The sequence below is a fragment of the Amblyraja radiata genome, chromosome 16 (assembly GCF_010909765.2).
Source record: "Amblyraja radiata isolate CabotCenter1 chromosome 16, sAmbRad1.1.pri, whole genome shotgun sequence".
NCBI classification, from domain to species: Eukaryota; Metazoa; Chordata; class Chondrichthyes; order Rajiformes; family Rajidae; genus Amblyraja; species Amblyraja radiata.
In genome coordinates this window covers 6,958,060-6,983,162 of record NC_045971.1, presented here as the reverse complement: position 1 = coordinate 6,983,162, position 25,103 = coordinate 6,958,060, and the positions used below count along the sequence as shown (strand labels likewise).

The window sequence follows — 25,103 nt, the reverse complement described above, 5'->3', positions numbered from 1 at the left end:
ATGAGAAGAATAGATCATTTAGACGCCCAGAATCTCTTGCCCAGAGTAGCGGAATCGACATAGATTTAAGGTAAGGGAGGAAAGATTTAATGGGAATCTGAGGGGTAACTTTTCAACACAGAGGGGGTGGTGGGTGCATGGAATTAGCTGCCGGAGGAGGTAGTTGAGGCAGGGACTTATTGCAACATTAAGAATGTTTAACTTTTTAGTGCCTGTAGAGTAATTGGACTGAGTTTTGATGGTGCATTTTGTTTTGCTATTTTCCAGCATAAATCCTCCGAGTAATGTCAACCTGCAAACACCATCTCCAGTGGGATTTTCACCCAGCCCGCTGGGAGAAACGCTTCTTATTTACTCACACCCGTCACTCACCCTCTTTCTCCTGGATGCATGCTCTTTAAAAGACCTTACAGCGCCAGAGACCTGGGTTTGATCTTGGCCACGGATGCTATCATTCTCCCTGTGACCGTGTGGGTTTTCTCCAGATGCTCCGGTTTCCTCCCACATTCCGATAAGGTGCAGATTGGTAGGTTAATTGGCTTCTGTAAATTGCCCCTAGTGTGTAAGGCCACTGCTGGTGTTTGGGTGATCGCTGGTCAGCAGGGACTCCGTGGGCCGAAGGGCCTGTTTCCACGCTGTATCTCTAAAACGAAAAGCTCAAACAGTCTTTCAGGTCTTCAGTGAGATCTTTGACTTAGTGTGGTCTTAAATAAAACCTCATACTCCTGGCCCAATGCTTCACATCAGGGCTGTGATCTCTCTCATCCTCTGGTCCCTTGCAGGATGCTGTTGATCTCTTCACAGCTCATAGTTGGTTGTTCACTGCCACACCTTGCCATTGCTTCAGTGACCAAATGGTTTCACATTCAGAGATAAACCGATGCAGTGCACAAAAGTGGAAGGTGCTGCAATAGGGTGGGAGACTCAGGGGCCAGCATGGACCAGTTGGGCAGAGTGGCCTGTTCCTTTGTTGTAAGCAGTCGCTCCTGCATGCTCCACTTCCAATCAGAGGACACGTCAGCTCACCTCATGACCACCAGATTAAACACCAGCAAAAGCCTCCGCTGCCAATCTTTATTTTTCTATATAATATACCAAAGAACATTTACAACACCTCATAAATCAAAGCAGTATTCATCATACAAAGGCTATTTGCTAAGACAGCACTTATAAGAAACAAACAGCGGCAGACTGCGCAGTGTTCCCAGGATCCCAGCCACCCCCTCCCCTCCCCTCCGCAGCTGTCCTGCCACTGCAGTGCTGCCTGCTGTAACAATATCAGACCCCCAGCACTGGGAGGTAGGAGATGCCAGACTCAACCATCGAGCCCAAAGGGAGTTGGGGTGCGGGAGGGGCAAGGGGTGGTGAGGAGGAGCTGTGAGAAAAGGGCAAGGATCAAAGACACTGCACCGATAGTTCTAGTTTGCGCCACAGACTGAAGCTCAGATATCGGCCAACTTTCCAAAGGTGCAGCCTGAAGCACAAACCACCTGCTCAGTGCCCACTTTTTAATATCCATTTACGCCGCTCCTCTGAAAGACCAGTCGCCATCAGGAGAAGGCTCTGCACAGCGCTGCAACTCACTGGGAGGCCTGGGGCACAACTTGACCCTTCACTTTGCCTCCATCGTGGTTACTCTACAGCTGACTGGACTCTGGCTCCACCGCTACTCCCAGTCCTGCAAACCCTTCCGACAAAACTCACCACTGTAATTGGCCAGGTGGCAATGAAGAGCAGAGACTAGAAACATTCACCACATTGCCCACTTTAGGCCTAGATAGAGTGGATGTGGAGAGGATGCTTCCGCTAGATGGAGTGTCCAGGGCCAGAGGACACAGCCTCAGAATAAAGGGACATACCTTTACAAAGGAGACGAGTCAAATAATTTCTTTAGTCAGAGGGTGGTGAATCTGTGGAGGCCAAGACAATGGATATTTTTAAGGCGGAGATTGACAGATTCTTGATTAGTGCGGGTGTCAGGGGTTATGGGGAGAAGGCAGGAGAATGGGGTTGAGAGGGAAAGATAGATTAGCCATGATTGAATGGTGGAGTAGACTTGATGGGCCGAATGGCCTAATTCTACTGCTAGAATTATGAACTTATGATTGCATTAAAAAAAAAACACGTGCACCCAGTGCAAAAGAGGTAAATTGGCTGAGTTTTCCCCAAATTAATCCAAGTTTCATGACCTTCAGTCAATGTGGACTAGTTGGGGAATAATTAGGATCCTCCCATGGAGTGTAGAGGAGGATTGAAGAGGAGAGCCGACAGGTGGTCAAAGACACGGAGGGCTTTGATAAGGACCAGAGGACACAGATTGAAGGCAACTAGTAGAATAACCAGCAAGGTGAAGATGGAATAATTCTGCTTCTCCAGTGAGGATGTTGTGATCTAGCGGACAGTAGTAGCAACTTTCCAAGGAGAAGTGGATAAATGATTGCAGAGTACTGGGTCGAATTCCAAATGCTGGCAAAGATGCAATGGGTCAAGTGGTTTCCTTCTGTGCTCATTCATTCTATGAAGCCGCAAGGCAATCTGGAGATGATTAGTTTGGCCATGAGACCTCACCAAAGCTCAGGCCCAGAACTAGGTAATTAGCACCTCTATAAAGATCACGGTTTTGGGTGAATGGGAGTTTCAGTGGAGAAATCTTTGTAGAGACAAACTATTTCTTGCACCTCATCCCACATGAAGCAAAGCTAAACAATTCCTTATTATTTTCAAAGAAAAATAAAATTTGACATCAGTCAGGAAAGAATGCATGATCCACCAAGGAACCAATTCTAGGATTGCCTTCCTTACAACAGCCTAGATGATTCACACCAGGATAAAGACCAAACCTTTCCCAAATTGTCACACTGGACAAATGTCCTAAATCTCATGAACGGTAATTGAACAGACACTTCCACGTTTCCTGCAGTTACTCGTGGAACCTTCTGGAAATGGACCTTGTTTCTACCCTTGCAAAAATTGCTCGTTGATGAGCCATTATGGATCAAAGATTTATCTTGGTCTCCCCATATCTTGACTAACTCCAATGGAGTTGTGCGGCGTTTGCAGGGCAGCTGACTGCTGCCACACCCCCCTGGCCCTCATGCCCATGGTTAGTGTTCGTGCTCAGCGTTCAATGGCACACTCGTGTTGGCTCATGTGGACAGGAACGACACCTGCCTAGGCTTGTGGTCAAACCACCAGTTTGGGCGACTTAGTGACAGCTGTAAGTCACCAACTCTGGGGCTGGTGGGATTCGAGAGGGTGGAGGAAGCAGACTCGAGAAACTTTGCCAGGCTTGTGATCATCCGGACCAGCACACTCATTCGGTCCGAGCTCCCGTGTGGTCACTGCAGAAGGTTTCCTGGCAGCTGCTGACTGTGCTATTGTCAGCCAAGCAGCAGTGGAAACAATCCTGTTTGATTTGACCCATGATATAGAGAATTTGGGGGGAATGGAGCAGGGTTCACCCTCCACTCACTGCTCATTAGCGAAGAACCACGCCGTTATATAGGATGAAGGGGCCTTGCCCAGAGCCTCACATTCACCCCCATACCTACCCATCCTGTTTATCTCCAATTTTGAAATTTATTACCAGTAATCTTATAACATCCAAAACATATACTAAAATAAAATCCGATTTCCTTCCAATCAGAGCTCAAAAATACAACTGATGTTTCTCTGGAACGACTGTAAACACGATGGTCATCACTCTAATAAACATTGCGGGGACTACAATCCCACAATTCATTAAAAAACTCAATACTTCTTTAAAAAACAAATTAGTTACTTTTTCCTTGTTTATGCGTCCAAAGATGAATCATACGATCAAAAATCATTTCATGATCCTGAGGGCAGAATCACATTTGGGGGAAAAAAAAAAATTGCTTTGTGAAATTATTTTAAAAAAAGCAAAGTGACTCTTTGAAAGGCTCTGCTCAATCGAAGTACAATGCTCTCATTATTGGGTCTGACAAAATCTAAGGCATCTTATCATTAGAAAACAAGATATCAGCAAAGCTGCGACTGTGTTATACAGGGAGGAATGGACAGAACGACCAAGACTGAGACGAGGCGTTCTGACCTTACTGCACCAGTACTTGGCGCTCATTCTCACCCACAACCAATTGTGCTCTTCATACCGGCCGGCGCCTCCTGCTGCCGACCCGCGTTACTGCAGTAACATCGTGCCTCTGCTTGGGTAGCACAGGGAGCTGAGGGAGAGTCCAGGCCTCCGGCAAAACGTTTTTTTGTCTCTTTCTTTCTTTAAAATGCAAAAAACGAAAATGTAAATGAAAATGTTTTGACTTCTGTTGTTCTGGAGACCAAGTCTCCCCAGTGTCCCACACGACTTTAGACCAAGTTCTTTGTGTTCAAGTGCGTTTTGTAGTGTTTGGTCAGGTGGTCACTCCTCATGAAGCGCTTGTGACACTGACCACACTCGAAGCGCTTGTCACCTGCAACACATAAGCAGCACACAGCAACGTTACTCGGGCTGCAACATCCCCTCACACGCCAACACCCTGCCCCACCTTTACACTTTAGTCCTTCTGCCCACCGAGTCCGCTCCAACCAGTCATCACCCCGTGCACTAGCACTATCCCACATACTGGGGACAATTTACAATTTCACCAAAGTCATTAACCTGCAAACCTGTATGTCTTTTTTTTAAATCTTTAAATTTTTTTTTCAATTTTATCAAAAAAATTATTCAATTATTTAAAAATATTTACACTACAATAAAACAAGCCAGAACCCACCACCATAATACAATACAAACATATATCCATAATATGACTACAACTACGATAAAATCCTTATTGAGGATACATTCAACACCCTGCGGAGCCCAGCGGTCCCGGAACTCCTGCAGGGTGCCCGTGGAAAGGGCGTATTTCCTTTCTAACCTCACCCGGGCACGGACGTAACCCCGGAAAAGGGGCAGGCAGCCAGCTAGGGTAGAGCCCTCCACCGCCTGACGTCTTGACTCACGAATGGCCAGCTTGCCAACATGCAAACTCTGTACAGACAGCGCCCGTAGCTCAGGGTCTCTGGCGCTGTAAGGCAGCAACGGAACCGCCCTTTTTTCCCACTATAATAATGATCGTCCTGAAGAAGTTAAGCAGTAAACACATCCCAGTCTACATTGAAGACACCTGATAATCAACGTCCATCTTAAGACAAGGTTCTGATGAAAGTTTATTAATTGAAATATTAACCCACAGTCGCTCTCCGCAGATGCTGCCTGAGCTGCTGAAGTAGTTCCACCCATATCTACCCTTGTTTTACATTGCATTCCTCCTCTCCACCATTTTGTCTCCTTTCCACTTCCAGCCTCCATCACTTACTGCCATGATCACCCATCATCTCCCCTCATCTGTATCCACCTATCACTTACCAGGCTTTGCCTGTCCCCCAGAAAATTGCCACACAAGCATTTGACTTTATCTGCCTAACAAATTCAGTAAATAGATGCTTGCACAAACCTTAAGGGCCAGTTTTAGCAGCAATCTATTATGCCTTTAATTTACTGAAATTCACCTGGCGATAAGAATATTGGCAGACGTGACTTCAGGTAATAACATGCCACCTGTTTATTGTATAAGAATCTGGAAGTCATGATGCTACTTTATCGGACTTAGGGTGGGGTCCGATTGGAGTATTGCATGCAATTCTGGTTACCCCATTACAGGAAGGATGTGGAGGCTTTGGAATAGGTGCAGAGGATGTTTACCAGCACGATGCCTGGGTTATAGGGCATTAGCTGCAAGGTGAGGTTGCACGGATTGTTTTGTCTGGAATGCTGGAGGCTGGGGGGGGGGGGCCTGTTAGAGGTATATAATATCCCTAGTAGTAGGATAGTGCGGGGATCGCTGGTCGGTGCGGATCCGGTGGGCCGAAGGGCCTGTTTCCGCGCTGTATCTCAGAACTAACATTATGAGAAGCATAGACAAGGTAGACAGTTCCAAAACCTTTTTTTCCCCCAGGGTGGAAATATCAAAGATTAGAGGGAAGGACACAGAGTGCTGGAGTAACTCAGTAGGCCAAGCAGCATTTCTGGATAACATGGATAGGTGACGTTTTGGGTCGGGACCTTTCTTCAGACTGAAAGACTAGAGGGCATTGCTTTAAGGTGAGCGAGGGATAGGATTTGCAGGGATAGGATTTTTATACAGAGGGTGGTGGGGACCTGGAACGTGCTGCCTTGGGTGGTGGTGGAGGCAGATACAATAGTGGTGTTTAAGAGACGTTTAAATCAACACATAGATGTAAGGGGAATGGAGGGATATGGATCATGTGCAAGCAGATGAGATCAGTTTAACTTGGCCTAGGGTGATCAGAACTGACAATAGACAATCGGTGCAGGAGTAGGCCATTTGGCCCTTCGAGCCAGCACCGTCATTCAATGTGATCATGGCTGATCATCCCCAATCAGTACCCTGTTCCTGCCTTCTCCACATACCCCCTGACTCCGCTATTTTTAAGAGCCCTATCTAGCTCATCTAACTGCACACGCATGGATTATGCGCAGACAGATGGTCTTGGCATCATGCTCAGCACAGACATTAAGTTATAGGAACAGAATTAAGTCATTCAGCTCATCAAGTCTACTCCACCATTCAATCATGGCTGATCTATTTCTCCCTCTCAACCCCATTCTCCTGCCTTCTCCCCATAACATCTGACACCCATACTAATCAAGAATCTAGAAATCTCCACCTTAAAGATACTCAATGACTTGGCCTCCACAGCCGTCTGTGGCAATGAATTCCATAGATTCAACACTCTCTGACTAAAGAAATTCCTCCTCATCTCCTTTCTAAAGGTTACAATGAGGTCTCCCCTCATTGTGGGCTGAATGGCCTGCTCCTGCGATGTACTCTTCAATGTTCTGCATGAGACATTTAGTCATATACAGTGATATAGTGTGGAAACAAGCCCTTCGGCCCAACTTGTCCCAGCTACACTAGTCCCACCTGCCTACACTTGGTCCATATCCCTCCAAACCTGTCCTATCCATGTACCTGTCTAACTGTTTCTTAAACGTTGGGATAGTCCCAGCCTCACCTACCTACTCTGGCAGCTTGTTCCATACACCCACCACCCTTTGCGTGAAAAAGTTACCCATCAGATTCCTATCAAATCTTTCCCCCTTCACCTTAAACGTATGTCCTCTGGTCCTTGATTCCCCTACTCTGGGCAAGAGACTCTGTGCGTCTACCCGATCTATTTCTCTCTTTGCAAAGGGAATCAGCTCCACTGAGGCATTCTCAGCGTGCATCACTAACTGAGGGGTCCCCTGCATTCCGCTCGCTAGAATTTAGAAGATTGAGGGGGGATCTTATAGAAACGTACAAAATTCTTAAGGGGTTGGACAGGCTAGATGCAGGAAGATTGTTCCCGATGTTGGGGAAGTCCAGAACAAGGGGTCACAGTTTGAGGATAAGGGGGAAGTCTTTTAGGACTGAGATGAGAATTTTTGTTTTTCACACAGAGAGTGGTGAATCTGTGGAATTCTCTGCAACAGAGGGTGGTTGAGGCCAGTTCATTGACTATATTTAAGAGGGAGTTAGATGTGGCCCTTGTGGCCAAAGGGATCAGGGGATATGGAGAGAAGGCAGGTACAGGATACTGAGTTGGATGATCAGCCATGATCATATTGAATGGCGGTGCAGGCTCGAAGGGCCGAATGGCCTACTCCTGCACCTATTTTCTATGTTTCTATCCCCCAGGCTGCAGCCTGACCTGTGTGAGTGCGGGCGTGCCTCTGTAGCTCGTCGCTGCGAGTGAACCTCTTCCCACAGAAGACCCAACTGCAGACGAACGGCCTCTCCCCCGTGTGCAGACGGACGTGGGCTCGCAGCAAAGACGTCTTCCGGAAAACCTTCTCACAACCTGGAATGTGGCAAATGTGCTTCTTCTTCCCAACGTCTCCACTTCTGCAATTAAACCAAAGGCACTCTGTTAACACTGGCGTTTCACCGTCAATACTTTCGTGAGATCTCCAGTCACTTGGGCGGCACGGTGGCGCAGCAGTAGAGTTGCTGCCTCACAGCGTCAGAGACCTGATAACGGGTGCTGTCTGTACGGAGTTTGTACGTTCTCCCCGTCACCTCTTGGGTTTTCTCCGGGTGCTCCGGTTTCCTCCCAGACTGCAGGTTTGTAGGTTAATTGGCTTCTGTAAATTGTCCCTAGTGTGTGCAGGATAGCGCTGGTGTATGGGATAATCGCTGGTCGGAGCACCCGAAGAAAATCCACGTGGTCACAGGGAGAACGTACAAAGTCCGTACAGACAGTACCCGTAGTCAGGATCAAACCCGGGTCTCTGGCGCTGTGAGGCAGCAACTCTACCGCTGCACCACTGAGCACACTGTATACATGTATGATATAATTTGCCTGCATAGCGCGCAAAACAGTTTCTCCATTGTATCTTGGTCCCATCTCAATAATAATGATAGGGTGAGGGCAGAGTTGCCATGGTGACAGGCTATTGATGAAGCTATCTGGATGATAGGTTAATGGGGACAATTAGAAAGAGAGATTGCAGAACAAAGGCGTTGGTGAAAGCTGTGACAGGGTCTGAGAAACAGGGTGAGGGAGAGATGATTATACGTTTACAACAGCAAGTGGCTGCGATCATCAATGCACTGCTTGAAAGGGAAATGGATTCAGTGAGAATTGTTGAAAGAGATCAGATAGCTACTTGATATGGATAAACAAAGAGCAAAGACTCGGGGAAAGAGACCGTAAATTCTTGCTCCCTCATGCCTCCCAGGACTGTGTGTGTGTGTGTGTGTGCGTGTGTGTGTGTGTGTGTGTGTGTGTGTGTGTGTGTGTGTGTGTGTGTGCGCGTTTATGTGTTTGTGCATGCGCGTGTGTGTGTGTATTAATGTGTGTATGTGTGCGTGTGAGCATATGTGCATGTGCTCGGGTCTCGTGCATGTGTCTGCCCGTGCGTGTGTGTGCAGGGTCTCTGTGCATGTGTCTGTCTGTGCGCTTGTGTACCTGTGCGCATGTGTGCACGTCCGCGCGTGGGTGTGTGTGCACGCCCGCGCGCATGGGTCTCTGTGCATGTGTGTGCTTGTGTGCCTGTGTGTGTGCGTGTGTGTTTGTGTGCGTGTGCGCGCGCGTGTGCATGTATGTGAGTATCTGCATTTATGGGTATCCGCTACCTTTGATTTTTTTCTCCAAAAATAAACTTTACTCAGAATGAAAAGCAGGGCGTACCTTTTGTCGCCGTCCTTGCAGTTGGGACAGGTGCAGGCCATTCGCTTCATCTTCTTGGTCTGCTGCCCCTGCTGCCCGCTGATGTCGTCTGCTGGCAGGGCGGGCTCCACCTGTAGCTGGCTCAGCTGGCTGGGACTCAGCCCCGTGATGGTGATGTTGTTGGCAGAGACTGGCGACACCACCCCTGCCTGAACACTCAGCTGCTGCTGCCCTGCAAAATCAAAGAGTCTCCAGTGAGGTGCCGTATGCAGTAGAGGCCATTCAGCACTTCCTCCCTGTGCTGCCCATCTGAAGGGACTGCTGGTCTCCACCCGAAACGTCATCTATTCCTTTTCTCCAGAGAAGCTGCCCGACCCTCTGAGTTCCTCCTGTATTTTGTGTTTGAGTATGAAGAAGGGTCTCGACCCAAAAAGTCATCTATTCCTTTCCTCTGGAGAAGCTGCCTGACCCTCTGAGTTACTCCAGCATCTTCAGTGCCTACATTGACTTTTCTCCTTGCGATCCTAATTACACTAATTCAGAGATATATCCCGTTTCGCATTAAAAGATTACTCTCTAAGATGGTGCCCAACCTAGGTGACTATTTGTGTGCTGGCCACAGAAGCAGATCTACATTCGTATATTATAATTGCTCCACACTCTTAAATCTCCACTCCTACAGCAACATTTCTACCTTAAATTGACTCAAATACAATCAGATATTGTCTTTCCGCTGACTGGTTAGCACTCAACACCCACGCACTCTGTACCTCGGTGTGACAAGTGACAAACTGAACTGAACTGAAACTAAACTGAAAAGATACTGCTTTTGGTCCCGAATCACTACAAATATGTTAATCTTAAATCAAAGTGCTGGAGCAAGTGAGCGGGTCAGGCAGCACCCTCGGAGGGAATGGACAGGCCATCTTTCAGGTGAGGATCTTTCATCAGACTTGGAGTCCGAGGAAGTGTCCCAAACCCAAAACGTCATCTGTCCATTCACTCCCCAGATGCTGCCCGACCCGCTGGGTTGCTATCTTGCGCATCACGCTGCATCTGCAGATCCTTGCATCTTCCAGAATTCTTATTGCCCATTTCACATTCTTACGTCAGCAACACCATTCTTCAGACTTGAGAGATACAGCGCAGAACCAGGCCCTTCGACCCATCGAGTCCGTGCCAACCAGCAATCACCTGTACACTGATAGAACACAGTACAGCACAGGAACAGGCCCTTGGGTCCACAATGTCTGTGCTAAACACAATGCCAAGACCGACTCTTATCTGCCTGCACATAATTCATATTCCTCCATTCCCTGCATATCCATGTGCCTAGCCAGTCTCTTAAATGCTACTATTGTATCTGCCTCCACCACTACACCTGGCAACGGGCTCCAGGAACTCAACCCCCTCTGTGTAAAATACTTGCCCTACATAGATTTTATCAACAATGCCCTTCTCACCAAAACCCATGTCCTCTCGTCTTTGACGTTTCCATTATGGGGAGAAGATTCTGACTGTCGCCCCTATCTATGTTCATGTTCATAAGTTATAGGAGCAGAATTGCCTTCCTCACTACCAATTCAACTTGCAAATTAACCTTTTGGGAATCTTGCACCAGCACTCCTAAGTTCCTTTCCACCTCCAATGTCTACATTCTCTCTCCATTTAGAAAATAGTCTACGCCTTTATTCCTTCCACCAAAACATATGACTCCACACTTTGCTACGCTGTTTTCCATCTGCCACTTCTCAGCCCAATCTCCCTAACCTGTCCAAATTCTGCAGACTACCTGCTTTCTTCGCACTACCTGCTCCATGTGTGGATGATGACGGTGAGTGTGTGGATGGTGGTGGTGGTGGGTGTGTGGATGATGGTGGGTGTGTGGATGATGATGGTGAGTGTGTGGATGATGATGGTGGGTGTGTGGATGATGACGGTGAGTGTGTGGATGGTGGTGGTGGTGGGTGTGTGGATGATGATGGTGGGTGTGTGGATGATGATGGTGGGTGTGTGGATGATGATGGTGAGTGTGTGGATGATGATGGTGTGTGTGTGGATGATGATGGTGTGTGTGTGGATGGTGGTGAGTGTGTGGATGATGGTGGTGAGTGTGTGGATGATGACGGTGAGTGTGTGGATGATGACGGTGGGTGTGTGGATGATGGTGTGTGTGTGGATGTTGGTGGGTGTGTGGATGATGGTGTGTGTGTGGATGATGGTGAGTGTGTGGATGATGATGGTGAGTGTGTGGATGATGACGGTGAGTGTGTGGATGATGATGATGGTGAGTGTATGGATGATGACGGTGGGTGTGTGGATGATGACGGTGGGTGTGTGGATGATGATGGTGTGTGCGTGGATGATGGTGGTGAGTGGATGTTGGTGGGTGTGTGGGTGATGATGATGATGAATGTGTGGATGATGGTGGTGAGTGTGTGGATTTTGGTAGGTGTGTGGATGATGGTGTGTGTGTGGATGATGGTGTGTGTGTGGATGATGGTGTGTGTGTGGATGATGGTGTGTGTGTGTGGATGTTGGTGAGTGTGTGGATGTTGGTGGGTGTGTGGATGTTGGTGAGTGTGTGGATGATGATGTTGGTGGGTGTGTGGATGATGGTGTGTGTGTGTGTGTGTGTGTGTGGATGATGGTTTGTGTGTGGATGATGGTGTGAGTGTGTGGATGTTGGTGGGTGTGTGGATGTTGGTGGGTGTGTGGATGTTGGTGGGTGTGTGGATGATGATGTTGGTGGGTGTGTGGATGATGGTGTGTGTGTGGATGTTGGTGGGTGTGTGGATGATGGTGTGTTTGTGGATGATGGTGGGTGTGTGGATGTTGGTGAGTGTGTGGATGATGATGGTGAGTGTGTGGATGATGATGGTGAGTGTGTGGATGATGATGGTGAGTGTGTGGATGATGATGGTGAGTGTGTGGATGATGTGTGTGTTTGTGGATGATGATGGTGTGTGTGGATGATGTTGGTGGGTGTGTGGATGATGTTGGTGGGCGTGTGGATGATGTTGGTGTGTGTGTGGATGATGTTGGTGGGCGTGTGGATGATGATGGTGAGTGTGCAGATGGTGGACAGGGCTCTGGTCTAAGTATCCCTCACCTGCAGCATTGGTGACCGTGACTGGAACGCCGGGCACCTGCAGGCCGTTGATGCTGATGGTCTGTATTGACTGGCCGGAAGTGAACTGCGCGGTGTTCAGGTTGATGGCCCCACCGGCCGGCGCGATCCTCGGCAAGGCGTTCCCTTTGCGGATCATGGAGCCCGAGGTGGACCTCTTCCCGCCCCCGACTGGGGCGATCCGGGACAATGTGCTGCCCCCCGGGGGACTGGAGGTGGGCGAGGAGGTGGTCTTCACGGGCACAGCCTGCCAGTTCAGGTGTGGGGTGTTGAGGGACTGGGCGCGGATGATGACAGGGCCGGAGCTCTGCTCACTGCTCTGGATCTGGAAGGTCTGTGGGGATTTCTGGGGGACGGTGGGCAGGGTGTGGCCGCTCAAGGAAGCCGCTTGCACCACGCGGATGGCCTGCTGCGGGATGTTCTGCACGGCTTGCTCCTGCCTCTGCTGCACCACCTGCACTTGCTGCAACACATTGGAGCCAGGGCTCTGCAGCAGTACCATGTTGGTGCCCGGCTGTAACACGCTGCCCGAAGTCGCCTCCACCAGAGTCATCGTTTCTGCCACGACCGGGGGAAGGTTGGCCGATTTCCTCCGCGACCGTTTGCCCGGTTTGGCCAAGCCACCGCCGCACAGCGCCTCACTCGTCACCTGCACCGGCACTCCGTCCCCCGCCCCCATCAGGTTGCTCACGGGCATGGAGAGCGCCATGTTTCCGCCCCCCGCCAGCTTGATCACGTTGCCCTGGGCCTGCACCCGCAGCGGGGAGGGGCTAGACTTCACCTGCACCGTCTGGGAGCAGGACTTGGGCGTGGTGGCGGTGACGAAGGCTTGGTTGGAGCCTTGGATGATCTGGATCTGACCCGCCATGTTCTGCTGGACATTGGCGATCTGTAGCTGCTGACCGCCCAGCGTCTGGAGCTGCGGCACCACCTGGTACTGAAGCCCTGGCCGCATGCTCTTGCCCACCGCCGCCTGGTTAGGGACGGCCAGGAACAACTGGCCGGAGTTGGACGAGCTGACAACCTGCGACCCCTGGAGCTGGAAGACCTTCCCGTTGGCCGTGATGAAGCTGAGGTTGCCGCCGTTCTGCCCGTTGGGTGCTGGAGCCGGCTTCAGGAGCGGCAGCTTCTTGGTGACCACCTGCACCGCCACGGGGGAGGGCGAGGAGCCGGACTCTGCCGCCGGGGGGCCAATCTTGCTGCAGGTGGCTGCCAGCAGAGCCAGAGGGGAGGGCTGCGAATCCTGCAGCAGAGAAAGAGAACACAAAACCTTAGACACCTCTACACCGCCTTTTATGACGTAGAAACATAGAAAATAGGTGCAGGATTAGCCCCTTCAAATCAGCATCAGTCATTCGCTCCATAGATGCTGCCGCACCCGCTGAGTTTCTCCAGCCTTTTTGTCTACCTTCGATTTTCCAACATCTGCAGTTCCTTCTTGAACACATTGCCATTATCATATATGCCTCTGCCACCACCCATGGCAGCACGTTCAAAAACCTGCCCTGCCCTGCCCCACAACAAAAACCTGCCCTGCACAACTCCTTTAAACTTTGACCCTCACACTTTAAAGCTATGCTGTCTAGTCTTTGATATTTCCACTCGGGCAACGAACATAAAGAAAGGATACGGCACAGGTGGGTGTCTGCCTAGTCACTAGTGACTGGTGCGAGGGTGTCATGAAAACTTGGGATGGATTATATTGGCAGAAAGGGGGAGGCAAAGTACAAGAAGGGGGTTGGTTTCCCACAGTCAAAGTGGATGCTGCACCCACTTGTTTTTCCCCATGACTCAAGAAGCAGCAGCCCGCCCAACAGCTGAAGGATGCACACACCTCCATTCTCTGCATACCCATTTAGAGTCATCGAGTCTTACAGCGCGGAAACAGGCCCTTCTTGCCCATGCCGATCAACATGTTCCATCTACACCAGTCCCACCTACCTGCGTTTGGTCCATATCCCTCTAAACCTGCCCTATCCATGTACCTGTCCAAATGTTTCATAAACGTTACGATAGTCCCTGCCTCAACTGCTTCCTCCGGCAGCTCGTTCCATACACGTGCAAATGTTACCCCTCAGATTCTTATTGAATCTTCCCCCTCTCACCATAAACCTATGTTCTCTGCTTCTTGATTCCCCTACTCTGAGCATCTACCCAATCTATTCCTCTCTTGATTTTATACACCTCTATAAGGTAACCCCTCATCCTCCTGCGCTCCAAGGAATAGAGTCCCAGCCTGCTCAGCCTCTCCCCATAACTTGGGCCTTCGAGTCCTGGCAACATCCTCGTAAAATCCTCTTAAAAATCCTCTGAAATGTTGTTCTTGAATCTGCCTCCACCGCCACTCCACAATGGGGAGAAGGTGCTCCTGGGGGAGGGGGGGAAGGGGGGATAGCTGACTCCAGGAGTCAGGGCTTTGTGAGATGGCAGGTATTACAGCAGAGAAAAGGTTGCCGTACCTCTGTCACTGACGAAGCTGTTGGCTGGAGGTACTCGCTGGAATTAATAGTGGTGGTGGCAGCCATACTGTCCTGCTGGTCTGAAAGACAAGACGTATTGATTAATCACAACCAGCTCCTTGACAGCAATCACCTTCATTGGCAGCCTGATCAATTCAGCCCTGAGTTCCCTTGGCCGCTCCTGCCGTATCTTTACAGATGTTCCCAGACACATTTAAACATGGAACACTTGAATATTGCAACTGGTTTAGGCTTGTTATTGTCATGTGCAGTGAAAAGCTTTGTTTCAGCCAATCAGATTAAATATTATAAGAATATTATAGCATGTATAACACTATACATAGATAGGAAGATACAGAGTGCAGAATATAGTTCAGAGTGTAGAATATAATTCTCAGCATTGTAGCGCACCAGTTCCAGTGACAAAGTCTAAAGTCCGCAATGGGGTAGAGGTGAATCAGACAAGGACTGTTCAGACACATTAATCCAGTTGCAATGAGGACAAAGGAGATACAAGGATCTGCAGATGATGGAATCTTGAGCAAAACACAAAGTGCTGGAGGAACTCAGTGAGTCAGGCAGCAACTGTGGAGGGAGTGGGCAGGCGGCGTTTCGGGCTGGGACCCTTCTTTAGACTGATGGAGTAAGAGGGAGATAATTGCAAAGTAGAGGTGGGGATAGGACAGAAGCGGCCAAGGGATAGGTGGATACAAGTGAGGGGTGATTGACTGATGGGTGGGCTAAGTGACAAAGATTTGAGGTGAAAAGGAGACAAAAAAGTGTCAGATAAGGTCACAAGGAATAGGAGTACCTTGTCATAAGACATAGGAGCAGAATTAGGCCATTCAGCCCATCAAGTCTACTCTGCTATTCAATCATGGCTGATCTATCTTTCCCTCCTAACCCCATTCTCCTGCCTTCTCCCCATAACCTTTTAAGGGGGGAGGAGTGAAATGTAATGCCGGAGAGAGGGATGTGGGTCGAAGGGTATGTGTGGGGGGGGGGGGGAGAGAGAGGAAAGAAGGGATAAAATAAATATGGGACAAGAAGATGGAAGATGAGTATCCATACATTTCACTCCTCCTCTTCCCTAATGATAGGAATACAAGCATGTGAACAGTGGAGCTGGTAATACGGGAGCAGTATCCGATATTAGGCCACTTAATTAAACACACCGTATAAAGTATTCTGATAATCACTTACTAAATTAGCAGAAACAATGGGGCGGTACAGTGGCAGAGGTAGAGAAGAGCACCAGACCCGGTTTGATCCTGACTACCTGTGCTGTCTGTACAGAGTTTGCCCGTTCTCCCTGTGACTGTGTGGATTTCATCCGGGTGCTCCGGTTTCCTCCCACAATCCAAAGACGAGCAGGTTTATAGGATAATTGCTTTCTGCAAATTGTGTGTAGGGTAGAACTAGTGAATGGGCGGTCGTTGGTTGGCACAGATTCAGTGGGCTGAAGGGCCTGTATCCATGCTGTATCACGAAATTAAACAAGTCTTGCATTCTATATAGACAGTTTAATATTTTCAAGCGCATTCACTGTTCTAATGCAGGATATATGAAAACAAAGGTTCACGGGGATACAAGCCAAACGCGGGGATATGGGCCAAACGTGGCGATATGGGCCAAACGTGGCGTTATGGGCCAAAAGCGGGCCCAAATGTGGGACCAGCTTGGGTGGGGTATCTTGGTCAGTATGGGCGAGTTGGCCGAAGGGCCTGTTTCATGCTGTGCAACTCCATGACCAAGCTGCCACGGGATGTGAGAGAATGGAAGTCATGATAAACATTTATAAGACATTGGAGAAATAAGGAACTGCAGATGCTGGTTGCCAAAACAAAAGGACACAGAGTGCTGGAGTAACTCAGCAGGTCAGGCATCTCTGGAGAACATGGATAGGTGACGTTTCACAGAGTACTGGAGTAACTTAGCGGGTCAGGCAGCATCTGTGGAGAACATGGATAGCTGACGTTTCACCGAGTGCTTGAGTAACTCAGCGGGTCAGGCAGCATCCCTGGAGAACATGGATAAGTGACGTTTCAGGCTGGGACTCTTCTTCACTCATTGTTTGGTCACAACTGGAGAACTGTGCCTGGTTTGGGTGCCACACTTTAGTAACATAATGAAGGCTTTGGGAGGGGTGCAGGAGGGATTTACTGGGCTGATTTTTTTTAAATGAGGGTTTTTAGTTGTGTGGATAGACACTGGAAGTGGGGTTATTCACCTGAGAGCGGAGGTTGTGAGGGGATTTGATGAAGGTGTTTAGTTTTAGATTTTAGAATACAGCATGGAAACAGGTCCATCGGCCCACAACGACCAGCGACTACCCACACACTAACACTATCCTACTCACGAGGGGAAATCTATAATTTTTTTACCAAAGTTAATTAACCTACAAACCTGTACGTCTTTCGAGTGTGGCAGGAAACCGGAACACCCGGAGAAAACCTACGTAGTCACAGGGAGAACGTACCAACAGCACCTGTAGTCAGGATAGATCCCGGGTCTCTGGCGCTGTGGGGTAGCAACTCTCCCACTATGCTGCCCCATCGGTTTAGAATCACGATAGATCTCGGTGGGGCAAAGCTATTGCTAGAGAGAATTTGTTCCCATGGGGAGAGCGAACAGGAACAAGAGGGCACAGAATGGAGAAGTCTGGAAACTTGCTGCAAGTGCTGAAAGTTGTTGGGGTGGCGTTGTCAGGGAAGATTCATCCACAGGGTTTAACTGAACAGGGTAAAGAGTTTTAAGAAAAATATTTGCAGGTTAAGAGGGAGAGGGGATGATAATTTGCTGGTGAAGCAGCCCTTGCACAGAGCTGGCACGACACCAATGGCCCTGTTTGCCTGCTGGAGCCTTTCAAGGACAGTGACTATTAGAGTAGAAAGGAACTGCAGATGTTGGTATATGCCAAAGATAGACACAAAGTGCTAGAATAACTCAATGGGTCAGGCAGCATCTACGGAGGATATTTGACTATTTGAATAATGTTCTGAGGGTTTGGTAATAATTAGGATATGTGGCTAAACTCACCCACCTTTTTCAAAATAGGAGCAGGGAGTCTTTTACATCAGCACAGGCAGCAAAGGCCTGGGTATGTTGTGTAAACCCAAGCAGAACACCTCAGGAACATAACACAACGTGCTGGAGGAACTCAGCGGGTCAGGCAGCATCTGTGGAGGGAATGGACAGGCGAGGTTTTGGGTCAAGACCCTTCTTCAGACCGGGGGTGACGAATGAGGAGAGAAAGCCAGAAAAGAGTTGTGGAGAGGCGGGGGAAATAAACCTGGCAGCAAAGTGATAGGTGGAGGAAGGAACTGCAGATGCTGCTTTAAATCAAAGATAGACACAAAATGCTGGAGTAACCCAGGACAGGCAGCATCTCGCCAGAGAAGGGATGGGTGACGTTTATCAACCTGAAGAAGGGTCTCGACCCGAAACATTACCTTTTCCTTCTCTCCGGAGATGCTGCCTGTCCCACTGAGTTACTCCAGCATTTTATGTCTATAAGTAATAGGTGGATACTGGTGAGGGGGAGGGGGTGGATTGAATGGCAGATGGGTGGACAAAGACAAGAGATGAAAAGGAGACAAAACGTGTCAGATGAAGAGAGGTGTGAAATGTAAAGCAAGAGGAAGGGATATGGGTGGAAGGGCCCATGGGAGAGAGAAATGGAGGATAAAAGGAAACATGGGTCTCAGGGATAGATGAGTGCCCTTACAATTCACTCCTCCTCTTGTTTCCTTACCTTTTCTCCCCTTTACATGACAAACGTGTAATTATCTCAACTTCACCCATAAACAGGGCTAATCAGCCTTCATTTCTGTGCCTAAGGCTCTGATGGGACTTGAATCCATAACCTTTTAACTGAAAGAGCACTTCCCACTGAGCCAGTGCCGACAGTGACCATGCCACCCTAACACGGAATAAATAGGCTCCACCCTTCCTTGGTCATCTGTTGCTGGCCCTGTTTTGTTCTGGCCTTTTCTAACCTCCAGTTCCTTCCCCTCTACTTTCAGTCTGAGGAAGGGTCTTGACCCAAAATGTCACTCAACCTTTTTCTCCAGAGGTGCTGTCTGACCTGCTGAGTTACTCCAGGACTTTGTATCAATCTCTGGTGTAAACCAGCATCTGCAGTTACTTTCACTACAGAATAAATAGCAATGGGCAAGCACACAAAAATACTTTGAATAAAAGTGAGCAAGCAGTTATGCTCCCTCCCATAGCTGAGGTCTATTCTCCAGAATAAAATATTACTGTATTACAGAATACAGTAGTGAGCTTCATCGGAAATCCTAGATAGATCAGATGTGGAAAGAATATTTCCAGAAGCGGGAGAGTCTAGGACCAGAGCACAGCCTCAGAATAAAAGGACATACCTTTAAAATACAGATGAGGAGGACTTTCTTCAGCCAGAAAGGGGGGGGGGGGGGGGGTGAATCTGTGGAATTCATTGACACAGACGGCGGTGGAGGCCAAGATGTTGGGTATTTTTAAAGCAGCGATAGATAGATTATTGATTAATAAGAGTGTCAAAGGTTACACTGAGAAGGCAGAATGGGATTGAGAGGGAAAAATAGATGAGTCATGATCTGGCTCTGGAGAGGATCAAGAGGAGGTTTACAAGAACGATCCCAGCAATGAGTGGGTTACCATATGATGGTGCTGGGCCTGTACTCGTTGGAGTTTAGAAGAATGAGGGGGATTCATTGAAACGTAGAGAATAGTGAAAGGCCTGGATAGAGTGAATGTGGAGAGGATGTTTCCACTAATGGGAGAGTCTAGAACTAGAGGTCACAGACTCAAAAATTAAAGGACGTTCATTTAGGAAGGAGATGAGAAGGAAATTTTTGTCAGAGGGTGGTGAATCTGTGGAATTCCTTGTCACAGAAGGCTGTGGAGTCAATGGTTATTTTTATGGCAGAGATAGATTCTTGATTTGTAGGGGTGTCAGGGGTTATGGGGAGAAGGCAGGAGAATGGGGTTAGGAGGGAGAGATAGATCAGCCATGATTTAATGGTGGAGTAGACTTGATGGGCCGAGTGGCCTAATTCTGCTCCTATGTCTTATGATCAAGGTAAAGCACAACACTGACTGCAACACACCACTCAGTGAACTGAAACCTGTGACAGCAGTGCACTGAAAGCTGCCAAATAATGCACCCATCGCATAATAAAACACTTTGCCACTGAATAAAAGAAGTTGCAACAGCATTAATAGAAAATTATTTCAGTTAAAGGAATCAGAGGCTAAAGCAAAGTCAACAAAATAGAGAGAGTACAGAGGAGATTTACTAGAATGTTGCCTGGGTTTCAGCAACTAAGTTACAGTGAAAGGTTGAACAAGTTAGGTCTTTATTCTTTGGAGCGCAGAAGGTTAAGGGGGGGACTTGATAGTGGTCTTTAAAATGATGAGAGGGATAGACAGAGTTGACGTGGATAAGCTTTTCCCACTGAGAGTAGGGAAGATTCAAACAAGAGGACATGACTTGAGAATTAAGGGACAGAAGTTTAGAGGTAACATGAGGGGGAACTTCTTTACTCAGAGAGTGGTAGCTGTGTGGAATGAGCTTCCAGTGAAGGTGGTGGAGGCAGGTTCGATTTTATCATTTAAAAATAAATTGGATAGTTATATGGACGGAAAAGGAATGGAGGGTTATGGTCTGAGTGCAGGTAGATGGGACTAGGGGAGAATACGTGTTCGACACGGACTAGAAGGGCCGAGATGGCCCGTTTCCGTGCTGTAATTGTTATATGGTTATATATAAGCAGGTGTTTGCGTTTCAGAATGGAGGGAAGTGTGCAGAGCAACTCCCCTGGGGCTAGGTGCGAGCGTTACAGCTTTTCATATTCATGCCTTGACCTTGAGTTTAATCGCCAACTTTGCAACTAACAAAAAAACTTGGAATTGCAGTGAACTATGAGGGTTATAGGCCCAGATTTCAAGATGTAGATCAGCTGGTGGAACGGTAGATGGGTGGCAGATGAAATGTAATGTCAAGAAATTCAAAGTGTTACATTTTAGAGGTAATAATATAAACGAAGGAGCACAATTCTAATTTAATAAAAAGGAATTGCAGGTTGGTTTCGATCAAAGGCACAAAATGTTGGAGTATCTCAGCGAGTCAGGCGGTATCTCTGGAGAAAATTGATTGGTGACATTTCGGGTTGGGTCTGAAGAAGAGTCCCGACAAGAAATGTCATCTATCTATTTCCTCCAGAGATGCAGCCTGACCCACAGTTACTCAAGCATTTTGTTTTTTCTTGAGCATAATTCTAAATGGGGCAGAACTAAATGCAGTAGAACAGAGGGATCTAGGAATAACTGTGCATAGTTCCCTGAAGGTGGAATCTCATGTAGATAGGGTGGTAAAGAAAGCTTTTGGTGTGCTGGCCTTTATAAATCAGAGCATTGAGTATAGAAGTTGGGACGTAATGTTAAAATTGAACAAGGCATTGGTGAGGCCAATTCTGGAGTATGGTGTACAATTATGGTCGCCAAATTATAGGAAAGATGTCAACAAAATAGAGCGAGTACAGAGGAGATTTACTAGAATGTTGCCTGGGTTTCAGCAACTAAGTTACAGAGAAAGGTTGAACAAGTTAGGTCTTTATTCTTTGGAGCATAGAAGGTTAAGGGGGGACTTGATAGGTCTTTAAAATGATGAGAGGGATAGACAGAGTTGACATGGATAAGCTTTTTCCATTGAGAGTAGGGAAGATTCAAACAAGAGGACATGATTTGAGAATTAAGGGACAGAAGTTTATGGGTAACATGAGGGGGAACTTCTTTACTCAGAGTGGTAGCTGTGTGGATTGAGCTTCAAGTGGAAGTGGTGGAGGCAGGTTCGATTTCATCATTTAAAAATAAATTGGATAGGTATATGGACGGGAAAGGAATGGAGGGTTATGGTCTGAGTGCAGGTAGATGGGACTAGGTGAGAGTAAGTGTTCGGCACGGACTAGAAGGGCCGAGAAGGCCTGTTTCCGTGCTGTAATTGTTATATGGTTATATGGTAACTGCATGGATACACAGGCAGATAGGTGCGTATTTTGTTGAAAATAGCAGGGAAGGTTGAGAAAGTTTGGTTTGGGAACAGCTCCATCCAAGGCCGCAAGAAATTGCTGGGATTTGTGGACTCAGGTCAGACCACCACACAAACCAATCTCCCTGCCATTGACTCCATTTATACCTCACGCTGCCTCGGCAAGGCCAGCAGCAAAATCAAGGACGAGTCGCACCCCGGTCACTCCCTCTTCTTCCTTCTCCAGCTGTTATCAAGCTACTGAATCATCCTACCACATCCAGAAAGCAGTCCTGAACTACTATCTACCTCATTGGTGACCCTCAGACTATCCTTTATTGGACTCTGCTGGCTTTGCCTTGCACTAAACGTTATTCTCTTGTCATGTATCTATACACAGTAAATGGTTCGATTGTTATCATGTATGTTTCTGCTAACTGGATAGCACACAACAAAAGCTTTTAACTATACCTCGATACATGCAACAATAAACTAAGCTGAACTAAAAGCGGTTTAAAAACCAAAGTAATCCTGGGCTTCAGAAGCAGACACTGAGCACAAGAAGTCTTCACAATCCTTTATAGAACTCTGTTTGGCCTAAGTCACATAATGCATCCAGCGCTGGGTTCCACACTTTAACTTCTAACTAGAATGCAGAAGAGATTTATCTGCTGGGAACTATATTCCGCACTCTGTATCTCTCTCTTTGCTTGACTGTATTCATGTACAATATTGTTTGATTTGATTGGATCGCACCCAAACAAAACTTTTACACGCTACCTCGGTACACGTGACAATAATAAACCTAAAAAAAGAATTAAATTGCAGCGTTCGAAATGGAGCTGAATAAGTTTCTGAAGGGATCAAATTTGCAGGGAGAGAACAGGGGGCTAGAATGGACAATGCGCTGAATGGCCTCCCCCATTCTGAGATTCTGTGAACAATGTATCAAAAATATTACCCTTCTCTATAGCAAACGTCTGAGCTTCAGGACAGAATACATTGCGTGACTGTGAACCGTGCAGTTTCTGTATAGTTAGTTTTCATGCATAAACTGAACGACAGCATTCTGTGATACGGTTAAAAACAAGACTGAACTCGATTTTTGTACAACTTCCTCACAGTGAAGACAAAACATTGAATGCACACACCTCAGATGTCATTTGAAGCTATCAGTCCACTGGTATTTTTGCCTCACTTCCAGTGTTACTCACTCGCCCTTTTCTCTCTCCCATCTGTGTTTATCCATCTTTAAACCGTTGTTCACCTCAACTCCTCCCCATGGGAGCTAATCAGTTTCCCTACTCTCTATAGAAGGTTTCCTTCAAATTCTCTCTGGGATTTATTGGGGGGGGACAGTCTTACTCCAATGGTTTTTTGGTTCTGCTTTTACCCACAAGACAATAATGCACTGTGATGTAGTATATAACATGAATGAACATCATTTAACAGTAAAGTTAGATACAAAATGCTGGAGTAACTCAGCGGGACAGGCAGCATCTCTGGAGAGAAGGAATGGGCGATTCTCAACCAGGGTCTGGACCAGAAACACCACCCATTTTCTCCAGAGATGCTGCCTGACCCGCTAAGTTACTCCAACATTTTGTCTATATTCGGTGTAAACCAACATCTGCAGATCCTTCCTACACATAATCTAACAGCACCTTACAGCAATAAGTGATTAATGCTTGGGCTAGTAGGGAAATTATTAATAATCCACTATAGAGATTGGTTTCACAGTGACTAATGCTAAGGGAGTGAAATGGCTCGCAGTGGTCAAAAATCGCTCCACAATATAGGTCAGTGTTGGATCAAGAGTCACCACATCTGGCAGACCTACCCACAGCTGGCAGACAGCTGTCACTGCTGTGCTCAGGCTACCTGTTGCACCCTTGAGCCACTGGCCTGTGGGAGGGTAGAGTGTTTGGCTTTAAATCCAAAGCTTCTCGGGAAACATTGACTTGACTTTGGTATTAAACATTTGTCGAGTGGAGAGGTGAAAAGTAATTAACATTAGATTAGCTGCTGTAACATCTATTTTTTCACCACAAATTCTGGCGTAGGTCCCTCTGAGCCCAGTCTGCGTCACGCCCCTCGCAGGTCCCGTTTCCCCCCCCCCAGGTTTGGGTTCATAGGTTCTAGAAGCAGAATTAGGACATTTGGCCCATCGAATCTACTCTGCCATTCAATCATGGCTGACCTTTCTTTCCATCTCAACCCCATTCTCCTACATTAGTTAGTTAGTTTCACCCCACAGTCCCTGAAACTCTTACCCTGGTACCCTCTACCCCCAAATCTAGGTCAATGTTTCTTGGTCCCTTACCCCCATATGGGTCAGGTATCTCTAAGCCCTCTATCCTAAGTCTAGGTCTGGGTCTCTGACCCCACTATCCCCTGTCTGGGTCAAATCCCTCTACTACCCAAGTCTATGTCAAGTCTCTCTGAACCCTTTACTCAGTCTGGGTCAAGCCCTCAGGCCCAGGTCAGGCTTTCTGGCCCCTCTACCCCCAACTCTAGGTCGCGTATCTCTGACCTCTCTACCCCAAGTTGGCTGAGGACCTTCTAAACTCACACCCTCGTCCCCTCAACAGGAGGGCAGCAAGACGGGGCGACCGGCACCACCTCCTGGCAATGGTTGGGCACCTTGCCATCTCCATGTTGGCACGACGGGGAACCCCGGCCGCTCCGAGAAAAAAATAAAACAATAATAAATGTCGATTTCGGCTGGCAAATTAAACAGATACATTTTGTTTGGAGGAGGAGGAGGAAGGAAAAAAAAACTTTGCAATGTGCAGGAGTTTGCATTGGAGGGCGTGCGATAGGTTTGGCGCTGCATCGGGCTGCGGGAGCGATGCACGGAGCGGGAGCGGGAGCCGCCCGCCTGCCCGCCCGCCGTCACTCCCCTTCCCCCCCCCGCGCCAGCCAGCCAGCCCGCGCCCGCCCCCGCCCCGCTCACTCGGCCCGCCCGCCCGCAGGCCCGACGCCCCGGCTCCAGTCCCGCCGACCAACACACACCAGGCCCCACATTTACTTCAGAACCGACGACATATATTTGACAAAACCACGACCTACCGCTCATGATGTTTTATTCACTTTAAGAGGGTCAAAGTGGAGCTTCGCCGCCGCCGCCGCCGCCGGCCAATCGCCATCGGGTCCCGCCCACCGCCGGCCTGACTGGCAGCGGCTCCGGCCAATCACCGGCACGTCCCGCCCACTCCCCGTCTGACAGACACCGGGTCGATCCAATCACCGGCACGTCCCGCCCATCGCCGGCGGGTCCCGCCCA

At 48.2% G+C, this 25,103-nt stretch overlaps 1 protein-coding gene across 3 annotated transcripts; it reads right to left on the bottom strand.

Moving 5' to 3' along the window:
* Window positions 1-1,059: 1,059 nt before the first annotated feature.
* sp2 (Sp2 transcription factor) lies at window positions 1,060-24,989 on the bottom strand. 3 transcript variants are annotated; one of them, XM_033034986.1, is made up of 7 exons: window positions 24,890-24,978; window positions 17,831-17,966; window positions 14,788-14,867; window positions 12,311-13,571; window positions 9,220-9,430; window positions 7,738-7,931; window positions 2,118-4,448 (listed from the first exon to the last, which is right to left on the bottom strand). In XM_033034986.1, exons 3-7 carry the CDS (start codon window positions 14,851-14,853, stop codon window positions 4,345-4,347), a joined length of 1,836 nt encoding a protein of 611 aa, XP_032890877.1. In that variant the 5' UTR covers window positions 14,854-14,867; window positions 17,831-17,966; window positions 24,890-24,978; the 3' UTR covers window positions 2,118-4,344. The 3 variants fall into 3 exon arrangements, with proteins under 3 accessions (XP_032890876.1, XP_032890877.1, XP_032890875.1); XM_033034985.1 differs by lacking the exon at window positions 17,831-17,966 and having other exon boundaries at window positions 1,060-4,448; window positions 24,890-24,989; XM_033034984.1 differs by lacking the exons at window positions 17,831-17,966; window positions 24,890-24,978 and adding an exon at window positions 24,390-24,489.
* Between the last annotated feature and the right edge of the window lie 114 nt (window positions 24,990-25,103).